This window comes from Ranitomeya variabilis, chromosome 7 (genome assembly GCF_051348905.1).
Source record: "Ranitomeya variabilis isolate aRanVar5 chromosome 7, aRanVar5.hap1, whole genome shotgun sequence".
NCBI classification, from domain to species: domain Eukaryota; kingdom Metazoa; phylum Chordata; class Amphibia; order Anura; family Dendrobatidae; genus Ranitomeya; species Ranitomeya variabilis.
Window position 1 is genome coordinate 136,015,872 of NC_135238.1, and position 12,718 is coordinate 136,028,589.

Consider the following 12,718-nt stretch of genomic DNA (forward strand, 5'->3'; position numbering starts at 1 on the left):
CCATGAAGCATGGAGGAGGAGGTGTGATGGTGTGGGGGTGCTTTGCTAGTGACACTGTTGGGGATTTATTCAAAATTGAAGGCATATTGAACCAGCATGGCTACCACAGCATCTTGCAGCGGCATGTTATTCCATCTGGTTTGTTTTTAGTTAGACCATCATTTATTTTTCAACAGGACAATGACCCCAAACACACCTTCAGACTGTGTAAGGGCTATTTCACCAAGAAGGAGAGTGATGGGGTGCTATGCCAGATGACCTGGCCTCCACAGTCACCAGACCTGAAACCAATCGACATGGTTTGGGGTGAGCTGGACCGCAGAGTGAAGGCAAAAAGGCCACAAGTGCTAAGCATCTCTGGGAACTCCTTCAAGATTGTTGAAAAACCATTCCCGGTGACTACCTCTTGAAGCTCATCAAGAGAATGCCAAGAGTGTGCAAAGCAGTCATCAAAGCAAAAGGTGGCTACTTTGAAGAACCTAGAATATAAGACATAATTTCAGTTGATTCACACTTTTTTGTTAAGTATATAATTCCACATGTGTTAATTCATAGTTTTGATGCCTTCAGTGTGAATGTACAATTTTCATAGTCATGGAAATACAGAAAAATCTTTAAATGAGAAGGTGTGTCCAAACTTTTGGTCTGTACTGTACACCATAAAAACAATTCTCAAAGAACAAAGTCAGAATTGCATTTTTTTTTCACAATTTAATGGCACTTGGAATTTTTTTTACCATTTTCCAGTACACTATGTGGAAAAAATGAATGGTATAAATCAAAAGTACAACTCGTCCCGCAAAATAACAAGTCTTCATTTGTCTATGTGGACAGAAAAATAAGAGTTATGGCTCTGGGAAGAAGGGAAGGAAAACATGGAAATTAGCCATGGCGTCAAGGGGATAAGGACAGTTCGGCTTCTGGGCAGCGATGAGGTTTTTGCATTTTTGTGCATTTACAGGTGAATATTACACACACTAATCCAGAACAAGAAGTCTGTACAGGCATGCTGGAGCTCATGGGTTTGTTACAATTGTGAATATTGCTATAAACCTTTTTAATGAGATCACCCACCAATCAGACTGTTCTTACCTATAAAGTAGCTGCTGGGAAACTGCATGTTTTCTTGGTACAATGCTGGGTCTTTAAAATAGCTGATCAGGAAAGTGTGACACATGAGGACCGAATGACTATGGTTGGCCTCAATCTTCTTCATATCATCTATTGAAAATGGCCATGTACCCAACTCCAGTAACAAACACTGTTTAATATGGCTCAGAAAGGATTTTTCACTGTTGTCCAGCGTGCCTTAGGGAAAAAGGGACAAAGTGTTCAGGTAAAGGATTGCTTCAGTCTATTGTACATATTCACACAACACGCTGTGGCCTGTACATACACAGTAACATTATCATCAGGGTCAACCTTTGTTATGGCTGATGGTTTATGTCAGGGATAGTAATTTGAAAAACGATAAAGATTGCACCATTATTTACCAAGAATTATTGTTCTAGAACATTGAAAATGCATTACTGCCATAGGAAATAGGAAGAAAGCGCTATATAATGTACACATTAACCCCTTCATGACCTTGCCGTTTTTTGCAATTCTGACCAGTGTCCCTTTATGAGGTAATAACTCAGGAACGCTTCAACGGATCCTAGCGATTCTGAGATTGTTTTTTCGTGACATATTGGGCTTCATGTTAGAGGTAAATTTAGGTCGATAATTTCTGAGTTTATTTGTGAAAAAAAATGGAAATTTGGCAAAAATTTTGAAAATTTCGCAATTTTCACATTTCGAATTTTTATTCTGTTAAACCAGAGAGTTATGTGACACAAAATAGTTAATAAATAACATTTCCCACATGTCTACTTTACATCAGCACAATTTTGGAAACAAATTTTTTTTTTGCTAGGAAGTTATAAGGGTTAAAATTTGACCAGTGATTTCTCATTTTTACAACAAAATTTACAAAACCATTTTTTTTAGGGACCACCTCACATTTGAAGTCAGTTTGAGGGGTCTATATGGCTGAAAATACCCAAAAGTGACACCATTCTAAAAACTGCACCCCTCAAGGTGCTCAAAACCACATTCAAGAAGTTTATTAACCCTTCAGGTGTTTCACAGCAGCAGAAGCAACATGGAAGTAAAAAATGAACATTTAACATTTTAGTCACAAAAATGATCTTTTAGCGAAATTTTTTTTATTTTCCCAAGGGTAAAAGGAGAAACTGGACCACGAACGTTGTTGTCCAATTTGTTCTGAGTACACTGATACCTCATATGTGGGGGTAAACCACTGTTTGGGCGCACGGCAGGGCTCGGAAGGGAAGGAGCGCCATTTGACTTTTTCAATGAAAAATTATCTCCATCGCTAGCAGACACCATGTCACGTTTGGAGAGCCCTTGTGTGCCTAAACATTGGAGCTCCCCCACAAGTGACCCCATTTTGGAAACTAGACCCCCCAAGGAACTTATCTAGAAGCATAGTGAGCACTTTAAACTCTCAGGTGCTTCACAAATTGATCCGTAAAAATGAAAAAGAACTTTTTTTTCACACAAAATTTCTTTTAGCCTCAATTTTTTCATTTTCACATGGGCAACAGGATAAAATGGATCCTAAAATTTGTTGGGCAATTTCTCCTGAGTACGCCGATACCTCATATGTGGGGGTAAACCACTGTTTGGGTGCACGGCAAGGCTCGGAAGGGGAGGCGTGCCATTTGACTTTTTGAATGGAAAATTAGCTCCAATCATTAGCGGACACCATGTCGCGTTTGGAGAGCCCCTGTGTGCCTAAACATTGGAGCTCCCCTACAAGTGACCCCATTTTGGAAACTAGACCCCCCAAGGAACTTATCTAGATGCATAGTGAGCACTTATAACCCCCAGGTGCTTTACAGAAGTTTATAACGCAGAGCCGTGAAAATAAAAAATAATTTTTCTTTCCTCAAAAATGATTTTTAGCCCAGAATTTTTTATTTTCCCAAGGGTAATAGGAGAAATTGGACCCCAAATGTTGTTGTCCAGTTTGTCCTGAGTACGATGATACCCCATATGTGGGGGTAAACCACTGTTTGGGCGCACCGCAGGGCTCGGAAGGGAAGGCACGCCATTTGGCTTTTTGAATGGAAAATTAGCTCCAATCATTAGCGGACACCATGTCGCGTTTGGAGAGCCCCTGTGTGCCTAAACATTGGAGCTCCCGCACAAGTGACCCCATTTTGGAAACTAGACCTCCGAAGGAACTAATCTAGATGTGTGGTGAGCACTTTGAACCCCCAAGTGCTTCACAGAAGTTTATAACGCAGAGCCATGAAAATAAAAAATAATTTTTCTTTTCTCAAAAATGATTTTTTAGCCCACATTTTTTTATTTTCCCAAGGGTAACAGGAGAAATTGGACCCCAAAAGTTGTTGTCCAGTTTCTCCTGAGTACGCTGATACCCCATATGTGGGGGTAAACCACTGTTTTGGCACACGTCGGGGTTTGGAAGGGAAGTAGTGACGTTTTAAAATGCAGACTTTGATGGAATGCTCTGCGGGCGTCAGGTTGCGTTTGCAGAGCCCCTGATGTGCTTAAACAGTAGGAACTCCCCACAAGTGACTCCATTTTGGAAACTAGACCCCCAAGGGAACTTATCTAGATGTGTGGTGAGCACTTTGAACCCCCAAGTGCTTCACAGAAGTTTATAACGCAGAGCCGTGAAATTAATAAATGTGTTTCCTTTCCTCAAAAATATTTTTTTAGCCCAGAATTTTTTATTTTTGCAAGGGTAACAGGAGAAATTTGACCCCAAAAGTTGTTTTCCAGTTTCTCCTGAGTACGCTGATACCCCCATATGTGGGGGTAAACCACTGTTTGGGCACATGCCGGGGCTCGGAAGGGAAGTAGTGACGTTTTGAAATGCAGACTTTGATGGAATGGTCTGCGGGCATCATGTTACGTTTGCAGAGCCCCTGATATGCCTAAACAGTAGAAACCCCCCACAAGTGACCCCATTTTGGAAACTAGACCCCCCAAGGAACTTATCTAGATGTGTGGTGAGCACGTTCAACCCCCAAGTGCTTCACAGACGTTTACAATGCAGAGCCGTAAAAATAAAAAATCATTTTTCTTTCCTCAGAAAAGATGTTTTAGCAAGCAATTTTTTATTTTCACAAGGGTATCAGGAGAAATTGGACCCCAACAGTTGTTGCCCAGTTTGTCCTGAGTACGCTGGTACCCCAAATGTGGGGGTAAACCACTGTTTGGGCGCACGTCGGGGCTTGGAAGGGAGGGAGCACCATTTGACTTTTTGAACGCAAGATTGGCTGGAATCAATGGTGGCGCCATGTTGCGTTTGGAGACCCCTGATGTGCCTAAACAGTGGAAACCCCTCAATTCTAACTTCAACACTAACCCCAACACACCCCTAATCCTAATCCCAACTGTAGCCATAACCCTAATCACAACCCTAACCCCAACACACCCCTAACCACAACCCTAACCCCAACACACCCGTAACCCTAATTCCAATCCTAATCCTAACCCTAATCCCAACCCTAACCCTAATCCCAACCCTAACCACAACTGTAACCCCAACACACCCCTAACCCTATCCGTAACCCTAACCACAAGCCTAATCTTAACCCTATTTCTAACCCTAGCCCTAATTCCAACCCTAACTCTAATTCCAACCCTAACTCTAAGGCTATGTGCCCACGTTGCGGATTCGTGTGAGATTTTTCCGCACGATTTTTGAAAAATCTGCAGGTAAAAGGCACTGCGTTTTACCTGCGGATTTACAGCAGATTTCCAGTGTTTTTTTTGTGCGGATTTCACCTGCGGATTCCTATTGAGGAACAGGTGTAAAACGCTGCGGAATCTGCACAAAGAATTGACATGCTGCGGAAAATACAACGCAGCGTTTCTGCACGGAATTTTCCGCACCATGGGCACAGCGGATTTGGTTTTCCATAGGTGTACATGGTATTGTAAACCTGATGTAAAACCGCTGCGGATCCGCGGCCAATCCGCTGCGGATCCGCGGCCAATCCGCTGCGGATCCGCTGCCAAATCCGCACTGTGTGCACATGCCATAACCCTAACCCTACCCCTAACCCTACCCCTAGTTCTAACCCTAACCCTAGTGGAAAAAGAAAAAAAAATATTTTATTTTATTATTGTCCCTACCTATGGGGGTGATAAAGGGGGGAGCATGCGCCCGCCATCTTGGAAGATGGCGGCGCCCAGGGAGAAGACGGACCGACTTCGGAAGGCTCGGTAAGTATGAGGGGGTGGTGGGGGGGTGGATCAGAGCACAGGGGGGGGATCGGAGGACGGGGGGAGCGGACAGGAGCACGGGGGAGCGGACAGGAGCACGGGGGAGCGGACAGGGGGACGGAGGGGGGTACCGGACAGAACGGAGGACTGGGGAGGAGATCGGGGGCGGTGGGGGGGGCCAGAACATGATTTCCAGCCATGGCAGATGCTATTGCAGCATCGGCCATGGCTGGATTGCAATATTTCACCATTTTCATAGGTGAAATATTGCAAATTGCTCTGATTGGCTGTTGCACTTTCAACAGCCAATCAGAGCGATCGTAGCCACGTGGGGGCAAAGCCACCCCCCCTAGGCTGAAGTACAACTCCCCCTATCCCTGCAGATCGGGTAAAATAGGAGTTAACCCTTTCACCCGATCTGCAGGGATGCGATCATTCCATGACGCCACATAGGCGCCATGGGTCGGGAAGGGGTTAAATATTTATCTGTAAAAATTGTTATGAAAAAAGGAAGGCACTTTGCGCGTAAATTGGCCAATGTATGTGAGCCCAATTGACACGTCAATAGTTAAAAAAAAAACACTGCAAACGTACGAGCTGAAAATTATGCTTCAAGTGAGAATTTATTAATAGTGATTGCTGAAGCAACAGGCAAAATGACGATTCGGCCAGTTAATAGCCTTGATCACAAAGTCGCCCATTTAACCCCTTTCTAACGTTGTAAGGGATAGTATGTCTGAGGTAAGAACCCCCGCTTTGATGCGGGCTCCGGCGCAATTCACGATTCACCCGCCGCTATTAACTAGTTTAATGCCGTTGTCAAACGCTGACAGCACATTTAACGGGCGCTTCCGGCCATCGGGCCGGAAATGAGCTTATCGCCGACCCCCGTCACATGATAGAGGGTCAGCGATGCATCTGCATAGTAACCATATAGGTCCTTGAGACCTCTATGGTTGCTGATGCCGGATTGCTATGAGCACCACCCTGTGGTGGTGGATCTGATGATCGCTCCCATGTAGCTGAGCCGATCGCGTTGAGCCAGCTTCTAGACTCCCATGGAGGCTATTGAAGCATGGCAAAAGTAAGAAAAAAAAAAAAAGTAAAAAAAAAAATGTGAAAAAAATAAAAAGAAATAACAGTTTAAATCACCCCCCTTTCGCCCCACTCAAAATAAAACAAAAAACAAAAATCAAACCTACACATATTTGGTATCGTCGCGTTTAGAATCGCCCGATCTATCAATAATAAAAAAAAGGATTAACCTGATTGCTAAATGGCGTAGCGAGAAAAAAATTTGAAACACCAGAATTACATTTTTTTGGTCGCCGCAACATTGCATTAAAATGCAATAACGAGCGATCAAAGCAATGTATCTGCACAAAAGTGGTATCAATAAAAACGTCAGCTTGGAACGCAAAAAATAAGCCCTCATATGACCCCAGATCACGAAAATTGGAGACGCTACGGGTATCGGAAAATGGCACAATTTTTTTATTTTTTTATTTTTTTTTTTAGCAAAGTTTGGAAATTTTTTTTCACCACTTAGATAAAAGAGAACCTAGACATTTTTGGTGTCTATGAACTCGTAATGACTTGGAGAATCATAATGACAGATCAGTTTTAGCATTTAGTGAACCTAGTAAAAAAGCCAAACAAAAAACAAGTGTGGGATTGCCCTTTTTTTGGAATTTCACTTCACTTGGAATTTTTTTCCCGTTTTCTAGTACACGACATGATAAAACCAATGATGTCGTTCAAAAGTACAACTTGTCCCGCAAAAAATAAGCCCTCATATGGCCATATTGATGGAAAAACAAAAAAGTTATGGCTCTGGGAAGGAGGGGAGCGAAAAACGAACACGGAAAAACGGAAAATCCCAAGGTCATGAAGGCGTTAATGAAGCATCTTAGGTCAAAGATAATTATCTCTGTGCAAATTTTAGGCCACGCCTCTGACCACACCCATTCATAACTAGCCACACCCATATCCACGTCCCAACCACACCCATTTAGCACTGCTGATCACACTGTTTCATAAAGAATAATCACAAACAAAAAAATATGGCCACAGTGCTCCATACTGTATAATGGCCACACATGATGCTCCATACTGTATAATGGCCGCACATGATGCTCCATACTGTATAATGGCCCCACATGATGCTCCATACTGTATAATGGCCCCACATGGTGCTCCATACTGTATAATGGCCCCACATGGTGCTCCATACTGTATAATGGCGCCACATGATGCTCCATACTGTACAATGGCCATACAGTGCTCCATACTGTATAATGGCCACACATGATGCTCAATACTGTATAATGGCCGCACATGATGCTCCGTACTGTATAATGGCCGCACATGATGCTCCGTACTGTATAATGACCGCACATGATGCTCCGTACTGTATAATGACCGCACATGATGCTCCGCACTGTATAATGGCCGCACATGATGCTCCGTACTGTATAATGACCACACATGATGCTCCGTACTGTATAATGACCACACATGATGCTCCGTACTGTATAATGACCACATATGATGCTCCGTACTGTATAATGACCACACATGATACTTCGTACCGTATAATGGCCACACATAGCTACTCCTACACACGCGGCTGCGCTCCGTACACACGCGCTCCGCTCCGTACACACGCGGCTCCGCTCCGTACACCTCGTACACACACGCGCTCCGCTCCGTACACCTCGTACACACACGCGTCCCGCTCCGTACACCTCGTACACACACGCGTCCCGCTCCGTACACCTCGTACACACACGCGCTCCGCTCCGTACACCTCGTACACACACGCGCTCCGCTCCGTACACCTCGTACACACACGCGCTCCGCTCCGTACACCTCGTACACACACGCGCTCCGCTCCGTACACCTCGTACACACACGCGCTCCGCTCCGTACACCTCGTACACACACGCGCTCCGCTCCGTACACCTCGTACACACACGCGCTCCGCTCCGTACACCTCGTACACACACGCGCTCCGCTCCGTACACCTCGTACACACACGCGCTCCGCTCCGTACACCTCGTACACACACGCGCTCCGCTCCGTACACCTCGTACACACACGCGCTCCGCTCCGTACACCTCGTACACACACGCGCTCCGCTCCGTACACCTCGTACACACACACGCTCCGCTCCGTACACCTCGTACACACACGCGCTCCGCTCCGTACACCTCGTACACACACACGCTCCGCTCCGTACACCTCATACACACGGCTCCGCTCCATACACCTCGTACACATTCTGCTCCGCTTCGTACACCTCGTACACATTCTGCTCCGCTCCGTACACCTCGTACACATTCTGCTCCGCTCCGTACACCTCGTACACATTCTGTTCCGCTCCGTACACACACGGCTCCGCTCCATACACCTCATACACACACGGCTCTGCTCTATACACCTCGTAAACACACGGCTCCGCTCCATACACCTCGTACACACACGGCTCCGCTCCATACACCTCGTACACACACGGCTCCTCTACATCCACACTGTACACCTCCTGACCCCACACACGGCAGCTTACCTCATCCAGCAGGCAGCATGGCAAGTTGGCAACTCAAGCCGAGTGACGAGTCCTGCAATCCACGAGGTCCCGATCATGTGACCCCTGACTCCTCCCCCTGTGACCTCATCACAGGTCCTGTGGCCACGAAGCAGCCAATATGTGCTGTGCTGTGCTCAGGCAGCTCTGCGGGTGCAGGGAAAAGGCTGACCGCAGTGACCGCCTGATATTGCAGCACACCTCCCAACCACTGCGGGACAACTAATGTCCCGCCCGGGATCGCGGGGCTGACTGTCAAAATCAGGACAGTCCCGCTGTATCCGGCACGGTTGGGAGGTATGCATGATTGTTAAAAGGATTGTTAAAAAATGGCCATTCAAAAATTTGGGGGAGATTCACAAGGAGTGGACTGCTGCTGGAGTCAGTGCTTCAAGAGCCACCACACACAGACGTATCCAGGACATGGGCTACAAGTGTCGCATTCCTTGTGTCAAGCCACACATGACCAATAGACAACACCAGAAGCGTCTTACCTGGGCCAAAGAGAAAAAGAACTGGACTGTTGCTCAGTGGTCCAAGGTGTGGTTTTCAAATTAAAGTAAATTTTGCATTTCATTTGGAAATCAAGGTTCCAGAGTCTGGAGGAAGAGTGGAGAGGCACACAATACAAGCTGCTTGAGGTCTAGTGTGAAGTTTCCACAATCAGTGATGGTATGGGGAGCCATGTCATCTGCTGGTGCAGGATCACTGTGTTTTATCAAAGCCAAAGTCAGCGCAGCCATCTACCAGGAAATTTTAGAGCACTTCATGCTTCCCTCTGCCGACAAGCTTTTTGGAAATAGAAATTTCAGGCTCCAGCAGGACTTGGCACCTGTCCACACTGCCAAATGTACCAATACCTGGTTTAAAAACAACAGTATCACTGTGCTTGATTGGCCAGCAAACTCACCTGACTTTAACCTCATAGAGAATCTATGGAGTATTGTCAAGAGGAAGATCAGAGACACCAGACCCAACAATGCAGACGAGCTGAAGGCTGCTATCAAAGCAACCTGGGCTTCCATAACACCTCAGCAGTGCCACAGGCTGATCGCCTCTATGCCACGTCGCATTGATCCAGTTAACACTGATCAACACAAAAAAAATCATCAGCAAAGGTAATGTCTGTTTGATGGCGTTTGATGTGCCGATTCAAAAAAATATGCTTAGTTTTGCTCTATCACATAAAGTTTCTGAGATAGAAGTATTTTTGTTATTACGTTATTTCTGCATTTTCAATGTATGTGTTTCTCCTATGTTATTTCCATTTCTTTGCTTGTCTTACTTAATTGTGAATTTTCTTACAGGGACAACATGAGTAAAGGTTTTAGTGAGTTTTATGGGAAGGAGTATTGTTAGTGCAGTCAACCAATAACTGCTTCTCGGAAAGTCACATGTTATGGGGAGGAGCTAACTGTTATGAGGCCGTAAGATTTGAGTCCGTCAGAAAAGGATGGTGATGGCAGCAAGGACTGGTATGTGAGACTCTTGACAGAAGACAGGCCTCTACAGAGATCGGAGCCCTGCCACAGGGAGATAGAAGGGAAGGCAGTGGACAGCCGCCATTGTGAGAGGATTTTCACTGCATTTCTGGGAGGTAAAGTCGCCTCAGAGGGAAGAAAACAGCTCAGCCACTGAGATGTAACTGGGTGAGGGTCTCCACAGGGAGAGAACCTGAAAGAAGCCAATATCATACTGAGAAACTGCCTTTCTGCAAATGCTCATCTGTAAGGAATAGGCTGACCCTTGATGATGTCAAGGTGTGCTATTACCAAAACAGAAGTAACACTAACACAATTTTTCACAGTTGATGGACCAATGGTGTACTGTAACAATGCGAATGGTCTCTTTGAAGAACTGAATCAAGAGTATTTTGTTGCAGATTGGCGATTGTTTATTGACTCATACCAGAGAAGTTTGAAAGCAGTGTTGCTTCACAATGGAAATATGAAACCATCAATCCCTATTGCTCACTCATGTCATCTAAAGGAAAGTTATGAAAATCTGTCAGTTGTTTTGGATGCTATACAATATAAGCATCATCAATGGAATATCTGTGGAGATTCGAAAGTGATTGGTCTGCTAATGGGAATGCAAGGAGGTTTCACAAAATATTGTTGCTTCTTCTGTTTATGGGACAGTTTATTGGAGACAGAGAAACATATATGCTCCAGGTAGAGACAATGTTCAGCATCATCCTTTAGTTGCTTCAACAAAAATATTTCTTCCTCCACTACATATAAAGTTGAGATTGATTAAAACTTTGTGAAAACCATGGCAAAGACAAATTCACAAGGGTTCCAGTACAAGCCAGGCAAGGGACGCTGCTGCACGACAGGCAAGGGACGCTGCTGCACGACAGGCAAGGGACGCTGCTGCACGACAGGCAAGGGACGCTGCTGCACGACAGGCAAGGGACGCTGCTGCACGACAGGCAAGGGACGCTGCTGCACGACAGGCAAGGGACGCTGCTGCACGACAGGCAAGGGACGCTGCTGCACGACAGGCAAGGGACGCTGCTGCACGACAGGCAAGGGACGCTGCTGCACGCTGAGCTACACAAGGCAAATGCCAAACGCTCAGCGAATATCAAGCATGTGTCCTACTCTTTATCCTGGTAAATCACAATGAAATTGCAAGGACTGAAATCTAATTTGTTTATATCAGTTTTCAGGCTTGGATACTATATTTTTGGGGTATCTTCAATTAAGCTTTCCGTTGCAATTGGTTTTTGGCCATATTGTACCCCAGGTAATGAGGAAGCTTTACACACTTTTGACATATGCACAGAAAACCTAAATGATAATAAAAAAAGTACTAAATCCTGATATGCTTTCAGAGAGTGGACACTAAGCACAAAAATGGACTGTAAGAGAGAAAGAGGACTAGAACCGTAGTGCCACCTATTGGAAGTAGCAATCCAAAAAGTCAATATCAACTTTTTAATGAACTTTGCCATATGACTAAATGCCAAACCAGAAACTCAAGTTTGCTGAAATGTGTTTAGTCCTCTTTGAAGACGCTATTTGCATAGTCAATTTCCCAGAGGAGCATTGGAAGGCCTTTAGACCCCAGACAGAGGCTTCTCATACAGCCAAATCAGATCTCATGCTTTGCACTGAGGAAGGAAAGCATTCAGAAACACATGTCTGCAAATTGAGATTCAGGTTTGGCTGTCACCACAAGTCATGTGGCCAGGCTCATTATAGGGTCAATATGGACTTTTAGGATTGCTACTTCCAGTAGGTGACACTAGAGTCCTAGTCCTCTTCCTCTCTGGAGAGACAATTTGCATATATACTTTTTATTGCAACCGTACCCTAGTGAAGAGGCTAAATGCAGTGCAGAACATGTAAGGTAGTTCCCCTACTCACTTATCAAACTTTTGTCTTCTAGAAGTTTGTTGATAGCAAATGGAAGAACTAGTCCAAGTAAGCAGAAGTTGTAAACAGTTCTAAGAAGTTCTTTATTCCTCATACTATTCATATGTACATCCAGTGCCGTGTTCAAGGTCTCCAGGAACCTGTACCAGAGAGAATAAAGGTATAGGAGTTTATAGAAGTTGTCCAGTTCTTGGACATCATCTTGTTATACCCCAACGCTTGGCTCCGATAAAATAATAATAAAGCTTATACTCAGCTCCCGTGCCGGCGCTGTTCCAGTGGTGTCAACACTGCCTCTCCCCGATGCTTTCGTACGGTGTTGTGATCAATCAACACTGGCGTCACCATCTCCACCTTCGGACAAATTGAACAGGAATTGGAAGTCCGCGATCAGCTGCAGCCCAGACCTCCTCTTCATGTTTGATTTGTCTGAAGGCGGGGACAGTGCCGCCAGAGTCACAATACTGCACGAGAGACCCAG

The 12,718-nt window shown here is 45.2% G+C and overlaps 1 protein-coding gene across 1 annotated transcript in view; it reads right to left on the bottom strand.

The window, feature by feature from the left end:
* Nucleotides 1–12,718, bottom strand: part of FASTKD2 (FAST kinase domains 2) — a 52,255-nt gene that overhangs the window by 14,808 nt on the left and 24,729 nt on the right. Inside the window, exons 8-9 of the mRNA XM_077275737.1 lie at nucleotides 12,229–12,377; nucleotides 1,093–1,308 (exon numbers count right to left, since the gene is read on the bottom strand). Coding sequence (XP_077131852.1) covers nucleotides 1,093–1,308; nucleotides 12,229–12,377 — 365 coding nt within the window. The remainder of the gene's footprint in view (nucleotides 1–1,092; nucleotides 1,309–12,228; nucleotides 12,378–12,718) is intronic.